The sequence below is a fragment of the Anguilla anguilla genome, chromosome 11 (genome assembly GCF_013347855.1).
Source record: "Anguilla anguilla isolate fAngAng1 chromosome 11, fAngAng1.pri, whole genome shotgun sequence".
NCBI lineage: Eukaryota > Metazoa > Chordata > Actinopteri > Anguilliformes > Anguillidae > Anguilla > Anguilla anguilla.
This window is the reverse complement of record NC_049211.1, coordinates 1,687,932-1,703,856: the sequence shown is the minus strand read 5'-3', so window position 1 is coordinate 1,703,856 and position 15,925 is coordinate 1,687,932. Positions and strand designations below refer to the sequence as shown.

General features: G+C 44.6%; 1 protein-coding gene across 3 annotated transcripts; it reads right to left on the bottom strand.

Moving 5' to 3' along the window:
* Window positions 1–4,329: 4,329 nt before the first annotated feature.
* On the bottom strand, window positions 4,330–13,753 carry pabpc1l (poly(A) binding protein, cytoplasmic 1-like). 3 transcript variants are annotated; one of them, XM_035380866.1, is made up of 18 exons: window positions 13,588–13,753; window positions 13,271–13,291; window positions 12,491–12,693; window positions 11,685–11,878; window positions 10,778–10,893; window positions 9,722–9,814; window positions 9,040–9,179; window positions 8,826–8,920; window positions 8,244–8,381; window positions 7,939–8,034; window positions 7,287–7,553; window positions 6,722–6,809; window positions 6,283–6,402; window positions 5,737–5,879; window positions 5,244–5,337; window positions 4,981–5,111; window positions 4,765–4,840; window positions 4,330–4,510 (listed from the first exon to the last, which is right to left on the bottom strand). In XM_035380866.1, the coding sequence occupies exons 3-17, from the start codon at window positions 12,681–12,683 to the stop codon at window positions 4,778–4,780; spliced, it is 1,971 nt and encodes a 656-aa protein (XP_035236757.1). In that variant the 5' UTR covers window positions 12,684–12,693; window positions 13,271–13,291; window positions 13,588–13,753; the 3' UTR covers window positions 4,330–4,510; window positions 4,765–4,777. The 3 variants fall into 3 exon arrangements, with proteins under 3 accessions (XP_035236757.1, XP_035236755.1, XP_035236758.1); XM_035380864.1 differs by lacking the exon at window positions 13,271–13,291 and having other exon boundaries at window positions 13,588–13,752; XM_035380867.1 differs by lacking the exons at window positions 9,722–9,814; window positions 13,271–13,291 and having other exon boundaries at window positions 13,588–13,752.
* Window positions 13,754–15,925: the final 2,172 nt, after the last annotated feature.

Below are 15,925 nucleotides of genomic sequence, written 5' to 3'. Positions count from 1 at the left end.
GGTCATTTTCTAAAATAACGGATTTTTCATTCTAAATGTCTAAAACCCCCATAAAATAAATTTATTTATTCATAATCATTAAATGTGCCTCCTTCTTAATCCATAGGAATTACAAAAACTCACATTGAAGATTTTCACATTTTCCCCCTTTTGCACATTTTCATGAAAAATGGGTTTTTCACCATAAATGTCTATAATCTTTTTCAAACCAATTTTTGTATTTACAAGTATGAAATGCAGCTCATTCTTTATCCATTGAAATAATAAAATTGTACATTTAACATTTTCACGTCTTTTTCACTTTTTGGACATAAGACTATAGTCTTATGTATTCTGTCGATTCAGTGGAAAATTGGTTTATCATAAAAAAGTCTGAAAAGTCTGCAGTCAATTTATTTATTCATATTTATGCAACCTACCCCCTTCTACATCCATAGAAATAATAAAAACTCACATTGAGGGTTTTCACATATTCCCCCCCACTTTTGGACATAAGACTATTGTTTTATGCATTTTGTTAATTTTATGGAATAATGGGCTTTTTATTTTAAATTTGTACAAACTTCTCCTAATCAATACATCTCATTCTTAATACATAGAAATGATAAAATCATGTTTGTTTTTTTTTCCCTCCAATTTTTGGACACTAGTCTAGAGTTTTATGTAATTTCCAGATTTTCCTGAACAATGGGGGTTTCATCATTAATGTCTAAAAAGCCTTTGCATTCAATTTATTTTTTGATATTGATTAAATCTACATCCATCTTCATCCCTAGAAATGACTAAAACTTACATTGAGGATTTTTAACATGTTTTTCATTTTAGTAGACTAGACTATTGTCTATTATTCTGTTAATTTTATGGAATAATGGGCTTTTCATTTTAAATTTGTATGAACTCCTAATCAATTTTGCATTCATATTCAAGAAATACATATCATTCTTAATGCATAGAAATGATAAAATCACATTTAGATTTTTTTTCAAATCTTTGGACACAAGATTATGGTCTTATGTATTTCGCTTATTTTCTAGAATAATGGGTTTTTCATGTCTAAACACCCTTCACAGAAAAATAGAAAATTATGCAAAGGTTTATAGAGTCAAAACAGTTGACTTTTAGCAAAATACATTATGTTGTGATTTACATTTTGAATAGATTTGGAGTCATCAGGGTACACTGCTTACTTTTTGCTTCATAGATCTTCAGTAGTTCTGCATTCACCCTCAGATGTTTGCAAACCTGTGGGCAGAGTTTAGGATCTAGAACATGTATAGTTTTACCTGTTTTACATGGGATCTCTCAGTATAACATTACAAACTAAAAAAGAACATTAAACCATTGTCCAAGTCTCTGTGGTGCTCACAGCCATAGTTATAAAGCTTTAAATACGGCTTTATAACATGCCAAATCCTTGCTCAAAGTTTTTGCATCTGCACAAAGGGGTGAATAAACCATCATACTTGTATCATACCTTCTGAGCTGTTCTGCACAAATACCCAGAACACATTTACAGTATAAACTTGCAACAGTTGGTGCGTATGTTCTTAGGTGTGATGGAGCAAGAGACCTGAGTTTTAACACTCAATTCCAAGTTAGACAGGACCTCAGAATAGAGTAACAAGTTTCAGACCTCTCAGACTTAGCAAATTCCATGTCACAAGACCTCCGTTTTTCAAGCAATAGATTCTCAAGACCTCTGAGTACCCACCAGATTATAAGCAGGAAGACCTCATAAGTTTCTCATAAGTTACAAACAAGTCCCCCATTAATTATGCATGAGACAGGTGCGCAAAAGGCAGAGACCACTTTAAACCAATAAAAGATACTTTTATCTCAGTAATTTTTATAAATCATATGTAAGCACAACTTGGGAAAAGATCTAAAGATTGTCTAAATCCAAGATCATTTTTTATAAATGAGGCCCCAGTGTCAATGGTAATGCCAAGGTTACACAGCCACATTCAGCACAACTAAGGAATCCTTATGGAAAAAAAAATTACATTTTTATGGAGCTAAAGCAAAGTTAAATTTTATCTGAGTTCAAGAGCATTACATAAAATGTCAACCAGTCTTATATATCAGCAATATATGCGTCTAACCATCACCTGGCTTCAATGAGTTTTATAACTCATCAGCACAGCCATTTAACTCAACACAATGTCTCAAGATTATATTACCAAAGGGCAGAATATATTGTGAAAAGAGAAGAGGTCCTAGTACTGACTCCTGTGGAACACCAAATGTCACCTCAGAGAGATCAGAATATCCCTCAGTTAGTTGAACTCACTGAGTCCTACCGCATAAGCACAATTTAAACCAGAAAAGTGACTTTCTGTAAAGTATAACAGGAATCTCATGATGATCAGTGTCAAAACCTTCGCTCGTATAAGCATGGCTGACAGAGATGTGGGGGGCTTCAGGACTCTCAGGCTAAGTGTCCGAAATAATTTCCTTTTGTCCCTCTCCCCCCTTCACTCATCAGTCAGGGAATGTTACCTAGGTGAGCACCATTTCTCATAATAATCAGATTAATGGATTTGTAAATGTCTTGTTTAACATTGCAAGTCATTCCAGATAAGAGTGTCTGCAGAACGAATGTAATGCAGTAAGTTCTGAATAATTCATGTTGCCTGGCAGAACCGTTTACCCTGAGTGCTCGTAAGAAATGCCACTGGTGACTACAAAATGACATCAACACTAATCCAAACATTGTTTTCCCACTCATGACTTACGGTACCCTACCGATTCCAAATCGGCTTTGAAAGTTAGTTTACAGCAATTAAGCTAATCAGCCCCCCCCCCCCCGCCCTTCACAGCTGCCGCCTGGTCTGAGATCACGGGGGCTGTTTTGGTCATTAACATTTGGGTGCGACGCTTGAGGGACCGGATGACATTTGGCCCGTCCCCGAAGCGTGATCAGGACGCGGGCGAAGGCGGCCGTCCGGGACCCTGGAACCCGCCGCTGGGCCTCATTAGGAGACCGAAAAGGTCAGAGCGCCACAACGCGCCCGTTCTGAAGAAGGTAATTGGAGTGCGAGGGAGTTACTAGTGGGACGAGCTAAACTGAGAGGCCAGTAGAGACAAGCAGCGGAGAACGCCCTAAACCCATCACCCCCTCCCCCCGCAGCAGGACGGCCCGTACATTCGCTATGACCCCCCACCAACGCTGCTCCACAGACCCGGGGCAGACAGACTGAGGGCCCTTGGGTATCGTTCAGATTTTATCGATTGCGGTTACAATCGATTCCACTCATGAAATCCGGTTCTTAACGAATCCTGGTTCCGATTGTTTTTTTTTTGTTTTTTTTGAGTATGGAAAGAAACCAAAATGTGTTGTATGCAAAACTACATGTATTTTCAGCAGATTTAGGCTGCTGAAATTTAAAAGGTAACTAATTTTGCTAAAGAAGTAAAATAGAGACACACAATGAAGGCCACACTCACAATGGAGGAAAACCACCGCTCCAGAATTAACATTAAAAGTCGATGGGTTAATAAGACTATAAAAATGCCGAAACGTTGTGTGGTTAGCTGTACAAAAAACAAAGACAAGTGCACAGCTCTGAAGTTTAATGTGCTCTTGAGCAAAAAGCTGCTTTTAACTAACGTCAATATGAAGCCGCTAGGTCTATCATAGCTAACGCTAGTTAAAAGCAGCTAAGTTATCATAATAACGTTAGCCAGGTAGCTAGCCGGATGTGGTGTGATAAGTAATGTTTCGAGCTATGCAGTTACAGTACGTCACATTACATGCTAAAAAAAAAAAACTAATTAAACAAACACACAAATTATTGTTTTCTCTTAGCCACAGCTAATGAAAGTTATGAGTACTTACCAAGTGGCTAATTTACTACAAATATAAATGTGGGTCGATTCAGGATCCCAGAGTTTCCTGGCGTTCCCCAGACCAGTATACTGGCTCAATAAGCGGATTTGAAACGCACATTTCTTAACAAATTCTGAATCCTTGGAAATCTGGAATCGGTTACAATTCAGGATCTGCTGTCGATACCCAACCCGGCAGATTCCACCCTGTGTGCTTAAACCGAGAAGGTTCCTGAAAAAAATCTGGCATCCAGCTCATTAAAAACCAACACAGGGAAGAAAAAAACTACTGATGACCAATCAACATATTAAAAATCAGTGCCACCATAGCCAAATCAGTGTTTAAGAGGACCAGGCCCATGATAGCCAAATCAGTGTTTAAGAGGACCAGGCCTATGATGAAAAATAAAAGGCAGACTGCCAGGATCTGTTCAAGGGTTTTAATGCAAAAAAATAAAACACAACAAAACGAGAACAAAGGGAATCCATTGTAAACAGCCGGCCGGCTTCATGCATTACTTTATAAAGATACTCTTTTCATTCAGGATCCATTTGCTCACAAAGCCCTGTTTACAACCAATTATTTTAATTTTTTTTTTTTTTTTTTTACATTTTCATATTTTACTCTTTTTTTGTTTGCTTTTTCCTCCTTCAGAGAAGCCAAGATGAAGGTCACCATTTCCTGAAACGGGTACAAATCACTTAATCAAACCGTTGTACAAAGAAAATCCCAGTTCCTATAAAGCTGTCAATTCCCATCATTAATGTAAGCAATAAATACACTGTTGACATGTTAGAGCTACATCCGCAACAGTAGGGATGGGAAACCCACCCCCCAAAAAAAACCTAACCCCCTTCTGCGTGATGAAATGGGGAAACCCAGCTGACCCATCCTGAGCAAAAGCTCTCAGATCTGCCTGCAGTTCCCAAACCCACCTGAAGGGGCGCTTCAATTCTTCGGGGAGAGTTCTTTCGCCTGGTGAGCCTGCAACACCGCCACCGCCTCATCCACCTGTGCAGACACACACCCTTGCGGATTAAAACCCCGGCCCCTTCTCTGGGCCCCGCCCCCAATCTGGGCCCTGCCCCCAATCTGGGCCCCGCCCCGCTGGTTTATGCCCCGCCCCCTAACCCCGGGACGGACGGCGGTACCTTGGAGTGCAGTGACTCACGGGCCTCCAGCATGTGCAGCAGCTCCGAGTTGTCGATCTCCAGCAGCATGCCGGTGATCTTACCCGCCAGAGAGGGGTGCAGCGCCTGGATCAGGGGGTACAGCCGCTCCCCTGCAGCGCGGGAGACCAGCCCAGCACACGCTAAGCACACGCTAAGCAAACACGCATTACGCTGTAACACGCACTATGCAAAACCATACTTAACGCACAATCTTTACCCACAATCGCTCGTTACCCACGTACCCAGCAGCTGTTTCTGTTCCATCAGGGGGGCGGCGGCCAGCATGGAGGCTGTCAGAGGCTCCTGTCCCCGCACCAGCACCGCCGGCTCTGACACCTGTCAATCAATCACCGCTGGGATTCACCACATACTCAACTACACCCACTCACCCCCTACTCAACACAGACTGCACCCACTCACCCCAAACTCAACACAGACTGCACCCACCCACTCATTATTCAACACAGACTGCACCCACCCACTCATTATTCAACACAGACCGCACCCACTTACCCCCTACTCAACAGACTGCACCCACTCACCCCAAACTCAACACAGACTGCACCCACTCACCCCCTACTCAACACAGACTGCACCCACTCACCCCAAACTCAACACAGACTGCACCCACTCACTCCCTACTCAACACAGACTGCACCCACTCACCCCAAACTCAACACAGACTGCACCCACTCACCACCACACTCCCCCTGATGAGGCTGCATTTTAACCCACCTGTTGCACAGTGACCTGGGTTGGCATGGTGATGACCTGCTGCATGTTCCTGACCCCGGTGGAGTACTTGTACTGGTTCACCCCTCGGACCGGCGGCCCGGGCATGGCGGCCCGCCCGCCAGCCGTCTGCGTGCCGATGTTGGCTGGGGAGAGCCGGCAACAACATGAGCGTTCAGCCAGAGGGACGCAGAAATCAGCCGATGCAGCTGCACGCATTTGCATAAATACATACATAAACAAGCAGCATGGGCAGATATTTTATATAAAGTTTTTATATAAAGTTTTGGTTTTATAATAAAAGGAACTGTTTTAAACTGAAGAGGCGATGATAAACCCAGAAAACAAATCTCCCCCACAAGTCTGAGACGCTAGAGGACCAAACCAAACAGGGCGGGACGGATGGACGGACGGACCTGAACCGGACCCGGGCTGGGCTCAAACCGGACCTGAGCCAGACCCAGGCCAGACCCGGACCGGACCGAACCTGAGCCAGACCGAGGCCAGATCCGAACTGGACCGGAACCGAGCCGGACCCGCAGAGCTCACCCATCTTCTGCGTGTTGCTCATGACGCGGGGGGCCTGGGTGGAGGCCTGCCTGACGCTGCTGATCGGAGTGGAGGCACGACGCGGGACGGCCGAGCGGACAAACTGAGCCGAGTACGGGCCTGGGGGGGGGGGGGGGGGGGGGGGGAGAGGGAGAGACAAAGAGGAGAGAGGGAGGAAGGGAGAGAGAGAACAAGAGAGAGAGAGACAGAGGGAGAGAGAGATGCAGAGGAAGAGAGACAAAATGTTAGCGTACAGCGCTGTAGTGTATACATGCTAAGACTGGTTAACTCCAGCGCAAGATCATAAAACATTTCATACAGACTAGGTCAGGTCTTCAGCTGTCAATAAATGCAGATAAATCATCAGAGGACATCAATGAGCTATTAAATAATTAGGAGCAGCACCCCCCCACCCACCCCCCGCATACCGCTGACTCACCCTGAGGCCTAGGAGGCTGGGTAGTCCAGCGGGGGCCGGGGCGGATCGGGGGAACAGTGTTCGGCGGGTAGAAGGTACGACTCTGAGGCTGTAGGGTTTTAACACGGACAGTGCCAAAACACAAGATTAAATACCGCCAATACTGCTATCCACACAGACACGATTAAATACCGTCAATACCGCCATCCACACAGACACGATTAAATACCGCCAATACTGCCTTCCACACAGACACGATTAAATATCGCCAATACTGCTATCCACACAGACACGATTAAATATCACCAATACCGCCAATACTGCTATCCACACAGACATGATTAAATACTGCCAATACTGCCATCCGCACAAACACGAATAAATATCGCCAATACTGCTATCCACACAGACACGAATAAATACCGCCAATACTGCCATCCACAGAGACGCGATTAAATACTGCCAATACTGACACAATTAAATGAGAGCATAAGGTTTTTGTTTTTCTTTAAATAAAAAAAAAACCAGATGACCCATATTTGTAGCCCCGCCCCCTGCTGTGCCCCTAGCCCCGCCCCTGCCCCACCTGCGGCACGGTGGACATGAAGTATCCGGAGGGCTGCTGGTAGGAGCCGATGACGGGCGCGGGCAGGGCGCGGACGCTGGCCAGGCGCTGCATGTACTGGTTGGTGAGGATGGCCTTGCGCTCCTCCTTGCGCTGCGCCAGCGCCACGTACAGTGGCTTGGTGGCCACGATGCGCCCGTTCATCTCCGTCACCGCCTTGGTGGCCTCCTCCGGCGATGAGAAGCACACGAAGCCGAAGCCCTTACTGTGGCCGACGTCCGTCATCACCTGAGGCCACGCCCCCCCCCCAGACAAGAGGGCGGAGTCACGTTACAGCAAGCACCAATTAGAAACACATGCCGAAAACACACCATCGCAACTGCAAATATCCAACTGAGCACAGAGATAAGCCAATTAATTACGAATAATCCAATTGTTTTATCCACATTTTAAAAACTGAATGCTTATTTAATTCACAGAAAACAACATGGTAGTTTTCCCACTTTTACACAAAACTTCACTAAAGTACTGATGGGAGTCCTGATCAAGTATAAAGCAACTCCACCTCTAAACTACAACTCCCATAAGCAATGAGACTACTCCAGCTCACCCACAGAACTACCCTAGTGTGACTGCGGCTGGATTAAAATGCTACAAAGCGACTTTTAGTCACCTTGGCGCTGGTGATGGTGCCGTATGGGGCGAACTCCCGTCGCAGTCTCTCATCATCGATTCCATCGTCCAGGTTCTTCACATACAGATTAACCCCCTGAACACAGGACAGAGACCAGCTCAGCTTCACATACAGATTAACCCCCTGAACACAGGACAGAGACCAGATCAGATTCACATACAGATTAACCCCCTGCAGGACTGGAGTTAAACCTGCAAACACTATGGGCCTCCAGTGCTGAAGTTAGACCTGTAGACACAGCGCCCCCTACAGGACTGGAGTGTCAGACCCGGGCCCCTGTGTACCTGGTATCGGTGGATCCTCTCCTGTTTGATCTGCTCAAACTTGCGCTTGAGCTCGCCCTGTCTCTCCAGCCTCTTCTGGGCTCGGCCCACGTACAGGATCCTGCCGTTCAGCTCTTTACCGTTCATCTGCTCCACCGCCTGCAGGAGAGCGGCCCGTGTTAGCGACCGCACGGTGCGAGTGTTAGCAACCACATAGCATGAGCATTAGCAACTGCATAGCACGAGCATTAGAAACCGTATAGCATGAGCGTTAGCAACTGCATAGCGCGAGCATTAGCAACCGTATAGCATGAGCGTTAGCGACCGCCCCACTGCCTGCAGGAGAGAGGCCCGTGTTAGCGACCGCACTGCCTCCGCCTGAGCAACTGCATAGTGCGAGCATTAGCAACCGTATAGCATGAGCGTTAGCAACTGCATAGCGCGAGCATTAGCAACCGTATAGCACGAGCGTTAGCGACCGCTCCACCGCCTGCAGGAGAGAGGCCCGTGTTAGCGACCGCACGGTGCGAGTGGATCACTCGACGCCCACTTGCCCCTGAACGCTCCCTGGCCCACGACCCCCTCTCTGCAGGGGCTCCTCACCTTCTGTGCGTCCTCGTGGTTCTCATAGTTCACAAAGCCAAACCCGCGGGACCGCCCTCTCTCATCCATCATCACGCGCACGCTGAGGGTCCTTCCTGTAGAACGCACGCACACACACACACGCACGCACGCACACAGGCGCACAATCAACATCATCACCCAGCACCAAATCAACATCATCACCAAATCAACATCACTACCCAGCACCACTCACCAAATTCAGAGAAGATCTCCTTCAGCTTCTCATCATCAAAGTCCTCGCCAAAGTTCTTGATGTAGACGTTGGTGAACTCCATGGCCTTGGCGCCGAACTCTGCCTCCCTCTCCTTACGAGATTTGAAGTGGCCAACAAAACTGCACACAAACACGACGAGGAGGAAGAGTGAACCCACGGGGGACCCGTACAAACCCAGGTGAAACGTTTACGTGCATCACAGAACACAACCCACGGCGACTGGCGGAATGCATTACAACAGAGGGACAGAGGCCTGACATCACTGCCTCGATGTCACAGAATTCCATTCTATCAAAGATCATCAGTGTCTCTCCAAGAAACCTGATACTAAGCAGGCCCTGAAGCCACTTGCGATTTTGAACACTGGACAGCAATATTGTACAGGATTTGTAATATATGTTAAGTGCTGCTATTGAGTGAAAGTTGTAAATGAGAAACTAAGCTTGAAAAAGTATTTACTGTTACAACAAACAAACAAACAAATAAATAATTAATAAATAAAATTTAAAATGCTAATTAGCACCAGCAGCACACAAGTTGGAAAAGTGTTTGGAGAAAACATCTTTATAGACTTTTAAGTAGGAGGCAGATGTGAACAAAATTCTGCAAACAAAAAAAAACAGGAAACCAAACAACCTGCCAACTGGACCGTTTCACTGACCTACAGGTGGACATCACACAAGATTCCCCCAGGATACAAGGCACTGGCTGTGACTGCGATAAGTCACATTCCACCTGTCTACCTGTCTCTAGGCTGTGCAGAAACAAAGAGTAAAAGAGAAGGCTGGTGCATTTTACAGAATAAAAGCGTTAAAGAGAGGGCTGGTGCATTCTACAGACTAAAGGTGTGAACTGTGAGGTGGTGCATTCTACAGAATAAAAGTGTGAACTGTGAGGTGGTGCATTCTACAGAATAAAAGTGTGAATTGTGAGGTGGTGCATTCTACAGAATAAAAGCGTGAACCGTGAGGTGGTGCATTCTACAGAATAAAAGCGTGAACCGTGAGGTGGTGCATTCTACAGACTAAAGGGTGTGAACTGTGAGGTGGTGCATTCTACAGAATAAAAGTGTGAACTGTGAGGTGGTGCATTCTACAGAATAAAAGTGTGAATTGTGAGGTGGTGCATTCTACAGAATAAAAGCGTGAACCGTGAGGTGGTGCATTCTACAGAATAAAAGCGTGAACCGTGAGGTGGTGCATTCTACAGAATAAAAGCGTGAACCGTGAGGTGGTGCATTCTACAGAATAAAAGCGTGAACCGTGAGGTGGTGCATTCTACAGAATAAAAGTACTAACTGTGAGCTGGTGAACTTCGTCATTTGCAGGATCTCGATTAAAAAGTGGGAGCACATCTAACTCTTCTGCTCACTAAACCTGTATCTACCCGCCCCTACTTAGCCTTCTGTAACTGCCATTTCTACACACAAAATAGTACCTTGTACGGTCAAAGTATCACTGCACCACACACAGCAGCTTCTACAGAGAATTATACAATTTTTGGTTTTAGAGCTGTGTTCACATCTACTATAATGTTGCTCTATCGATCAAGATCATCCTGGGTGAGTCCAAAATAGAACTAGACAAAATTAAGGGTTAATGTTTGAAGATGATTTAATTTTGCTCTCTCTCTCTCTCTCTCGCACGCACACACACACACACACACACACACACACACACACACAGGCGCTCGCGCGCACTCACACACACACACGTACACTTTGCGGTCGTTCAGCAGCATGCCGTTCATGGTGTCTATGGCTCGGTTGGCTGCCTCCTGGGTCTCGAAGTGGACAAACCCGTAGCCCTTGGAGCCGTTCTCATCACACACCACCTGAGAACACAACAGACCGCACACTGAGACAGCAGGTACTCAACCTTACTCACCGCCTTCCCAGGGTCCTGAATGGTCCACACACACTGAGAACACAACCGACCGCACACTATGACAGCAGGTACTCAACCTTACTCACCGCCTTCCCAGGGTCCTGAATGGTCCACACACACTGAGAACACAACCGACCGCACACTATGACAGCAGGTACTCAACCTTACTCACAGCCTTCCCAGGGTCCTGAACGGTCCACACACACTGAGAACACAACCGACCGCACACTATGACAGCAGGTACTCAACCTTACTCACCGCCTTCCCAGGGTCCTGAACGGTCCACACACACTGAGAACACAACCGACCGCACACTGAGACAGCAGGTACTCAACCTTACTCACCGCCTTCCCAGGGTCCTGAACGGTCCACACACACTGAGAACACAACCGACCGCACACTGAGACAGCAGGTACTCAACCTTACTCACCGCCTTCCCAGGGTCCTGAACGGTCCACACACACGGAGAACACAACAGACCGCACACTGAGACAGCAGGTACTCAACCTTACTCACCGCCTTCCCAGGGTCCTGAACGGTCCACACACACTGAGAACACAACAGACCGCACACTATGACAGCAGGTACTCAACCTTACTCACCGCCTTCCCAGGTTCCTGAACGGTCCACACACACTGAGAACATGAAACACCTGAAAATTCTTTCGGATAAAAATCTACAACAGGCCGCCAACTCGCGCTCATGTGCCATTTCAGATCAGAGCGAAGCTTCCGGTACCTTGCAGGACAGGATGTTTCCGAAGGCGGAAAAGGTGTCGTACAAGGCCTTGTTATCAATGGACTCGTCCATGTTCTTTATGAAGATGTTTCCAACCCCAGACTTCCTCAGTCCGGGGTCACGCTGGGACCACATTATCCTGATTGGTCGACCCTTGATGACCTCATAGTTCATTGTGTCCAAGGCACATTCCGCTGAGAAAGAGAACACCGGCTCAAGCAGGGGGTTGGATAAAAACTACAAAAATAACAGGACAGCCTTTGTCCCCTCACGTAACTGCAGGTTCACCTGCTACACCAGCCTGAGGTCAAGGTCAAACAGAGCCCTTTCTATTGTGAAGTTCAGTCAGCTGAGGGAAAAAGGTTTTGGACATTTCTGGAATTATACACGCAACCAGAAGATAAGCCATTAACCAGACCGAGAACACATTTTCTGCTGATTAAAATCTCTCGGTAGGGTGGTACATTTAACCCTACGTTGGTCTAAACTGATGCATACTTTAAGAAATCAGCTAAGAATATCAGAGAGAAGATCAATCAGAGTACACAATGAGGAGAACAGACCATTCTGTCTGTCTAGAACATAAGAACACATCATGAGAACAGGGCATTCAGCCCATCTAGAATATAGCCGCATAAGAATACAGAATGAGAACAGGCCATTCAGCTCATCGAACTTGCAATTTACATACAAACTAGAGAGCGCACAGCACTACATCAAGCGTCTGATTCGACTACATATCTACAGTAATGTAGGCAACGTCACACACATCACCAAACGTCACCAGTTTCGACGGAGACAGTCACCGTCAGCAGGCTGCTGGAAATTGATGTAGGCGTATCCCAGCGACCTCCGCGTGATGATGTCACGGCAAACGCGGATGGACATGATTGGGCCGGCTGGGGAGAACTTCTGGTACAGCATGGCCTCGGTGACGTCAGGGTGCAAGTCCCCGACGTACAGCGAGGCCAGCGGGTAGGCGGGGCCGCTACTGTTCATCGCAATGCCACTGGGATATTTAGAGAGCGAAGACAACAAAGACAGGCGTATAACAACAACAACAACAACAGTAATAATACGACTAAACGAAATCTCACAGCAGTTGCGGCCTATCATGTAGCTAATTAGGGGATGCTAATCCTGGGCCAATTGCAACTGGTAGGGAATTATATGCTAGACATACAATTACATTTGGCTATCATGGTATGCATCCATGTAGCATGTACCGTTTTACGACATTAATCAAGTTAGGTATGAACTGAACATACCTTACTACTGGCAATGAATGCAAAACTACAAGCTAATTAATTAACTGCTAAATTGTAAATCTGATGTGTTATTTCACAATCGATCCCAAATGTCTGGCAAGGTTTTGTGGACCCCAACTGTTCCTAGCAAGCATCCTAATCTTAGAAAATAACGCTAACTTAAATATATTTGGAGTGGTGTTAGATTAAACTAACACTGCCAGTAAAATATCTTTTGGGCAGCAACTTCTTTGTGATCTGGTTAGTTCTAGTAGTTCTTGGAAAACATTTAGCTAGCTAGATTCCAAGTTCGATTTTCTGGGTTGCCCATTAACTCACCCAGTGTTAGTTAGCTGTAGCCTGGAACGATAGAAAAGTTAGCCAAGACAATCTTAGCTAAACGGCGTGCAACATACAACAAGTAACGTAATTATTAAAATAACGAATAGTTTATCTTGAAACCCGCCTGCTTGTTACCGCATTAGCGGAACTAACCTAAGCTAAAGAGCCAGTAGGCCAATTTCACCCGAATTTCCAACACCCTGTGGACACCAGCTGGCTCCTCAATGGTATAACAAACGGAAGGAGACCCAAAAATCGCATCACCGGAAATCAAATCGTTTAAAAAAAAACTCAGTAACTATAAACAAACTTACCTTACTCAGCGGGTAAAAATGTTTCAAACTCTCTGTATTACCACTTAGCACAGATAGTCAGCTAGCTAATTTTGCTGGTGCTCAAGTTCACGTTAACCAGCGATCCGTTCGAAGCCATAAACCGCCATTCCACTCCGCGCCAAATTACTCACCTGTTGTCGCAATGTATTTATTAGCTTCTATGTAGTCATACTTCCTCCGCTTATAAAAATAGTGCCCTCACAACACAAATTTTTATTATTTATTTTATATAAAATATTTTTCTTTGATATTACCGAGGTGTATTTGCGGTGGTGTATTTATTTTTATTTTTATTTAAGTTCTGAAACATGTCCTTGGTGATATGTGATTATTGTATAGTGCGTATGCATACCTGGCTCTTCTTCACAAGGATTGTCAGTGGCATTCGTTCAGCTTGAATTAATTCCCTTAAATATCCTCTCATCGATGACTGTAATAGAATCGAAAGCTATAGTCTGAAGTTTTAACATTTTTTTCACGTCAATTATTTATGGGAATGTAACTTCTTTCCCCAACCACTGGATTCGTGCAACGATCACTGAAAGGCGCACTAACACGGCATGCCCCCGTGAGCACAGTTAAAACACGTCCTTCCCGCGCGACGTTATTCTACTGCTGTGGTGTATTATGAACTCTGGACCGCTGACTCTCCTGTCTGCAAATTAAATTTACCCTCGGATACTATTAAAGCCATCTTGAACGTTACAACCATCTGTGTACTGCCCTGTTTAGTTGCATACGTTTGGATAGTCTAGCATCTGAAAATAATCATTTAAATTCCCAGATGAATCAATTATTGGACCTATAAGGTTAGTATTTTTGAATTAGTTTTTAAAAAATTAAATAAAAAAAACAGTGAGCAGTGAAATTAATTGCTGAGGAAGATTTACAGAACTGGATTTACAGCCCATGCACCTGGTACATGGCAACACACTGATTGTGATTTTATCGATACTTACCTCTCAAGTGTCACAGAACACCATCATAAATTATTTATAAATTATTTGTACAGGTCACTTTGCTTTAGTGTGAATACACGCCCAAAAAAAAAACAAAAAAAACCCCAAAAAAAACATTGTGCCTTATTCACAAAACTTCTCTAAAGTTTATTCTTACTTTTGTTCTTAGAAATGTTCCCATGAAAAACTAATATGGGATTCATGGCACATGTGCATGTGTTTTTGTGCGTATCCCAGGTGTATGAGATGATGAATGCTGACTCTTTGTAAATTTTATGCACAATCCCATTGTGTGATTAGCATAAGGAAACAAATAGTTAAGAAAAAAAAAAATGATGAATGCCAAAATGTTTTGGAAATGTTCTTACAGTTTACGATCAACTATGATCGTACGCATGTTTCGTGAATGAAGCCTATTGTTAATAGAGGCCTCTAGGTGGCGCTCCGCGTGGTCCTCAGTTTATTTCCTACTGATGTTTCATACAACTTATCTTCAGAAATGGAATGGTAGAACCCATGTCCCGTTGGCAATTCTAGTTTTGTTTTTGAACTCAAAATGGACACATTTGTGCTCATGGTATATTTCCTTTTTTAAAACAAATGATAACCATGTGAAGTAGTCATTAATAAACAATTTAATATCTATGTTAACGGAAGCAAAGATCTAAAAGAGTAAACCCCAGTGATACTTCACTTGGCCCTGTTTCAAATGTATTCTTCACAATAAGAGTAATAAATACAGAAAAATAATTACAGAGAAAAATGTGTGGAGCTACAGCATTAGAACAAATGGCTCAACTGCAGTGTGCCTCGCTGGGGTTTAAAAAGACCACAGAACTGCATTTCAACTGGAATTTCAACAGCTAATCCTTACTCCACAGCTTTGGATAGCTGCTCCAGTTGTCACGCAGTTCTGTTGTCTAACTTCAGGTGTAAACTTCAGCAAAGCACACAGCAATTGACCCCATCGGTCTTCAACAAAGTGTGAAATGTACTTCCAAGGGGTTTTCCCCCTCAATTTCTTTAAACTAGAACAGCTCATATATAGAGATGTTTGTTCACCTACTGCACAAGTGAGATATTAAATATATGGGAGGATATAAAAGGAAAAAGATCCATGAGCTTGATGTCAATGCAGTCCTTCCATTTCTTCAGTTTTATTATTAAAGTCTTGTGTGATGGTCTTAATAAACCATAACAATACCTCACATATTAAAACAAACATTAAAAACGTGTATGCCAGTTGTAGTAATATTTGTATCTCAATTCATATCTTGTTGACTCTTGGCACGCGTTCTAAAAACTGCTCTAAGGGAGGGGAAAAGGGTATTTTGTTTCACAGAAAAGCAGAAAACCTC

Bases quoted from the DNA above. Each gene is read 5' to 3' on its own strand.
- pabpc1l (XM_035380866.1), bottom strand. From the start codon at position 12,683: ATGAACAGTAGCGGCCCCGCCTACCCGCTGGCCTCGCTGTACGTCGGG. The intron at 9,815-10,777 runs GTACGTGTGTGT...GTTTCTGCACAG, and splicing joins CTGCTGAACGACCGCAAAGT to CCTAGAGACAGGTAGACAGG. The intron at 4,841-4,980 runs GTACCGCCGTCC...GTGTCTGCACAG, and splicing joins GTGAGTCACTGCACTCCAAG to GTGGATGAGGCGGTGGCGGT.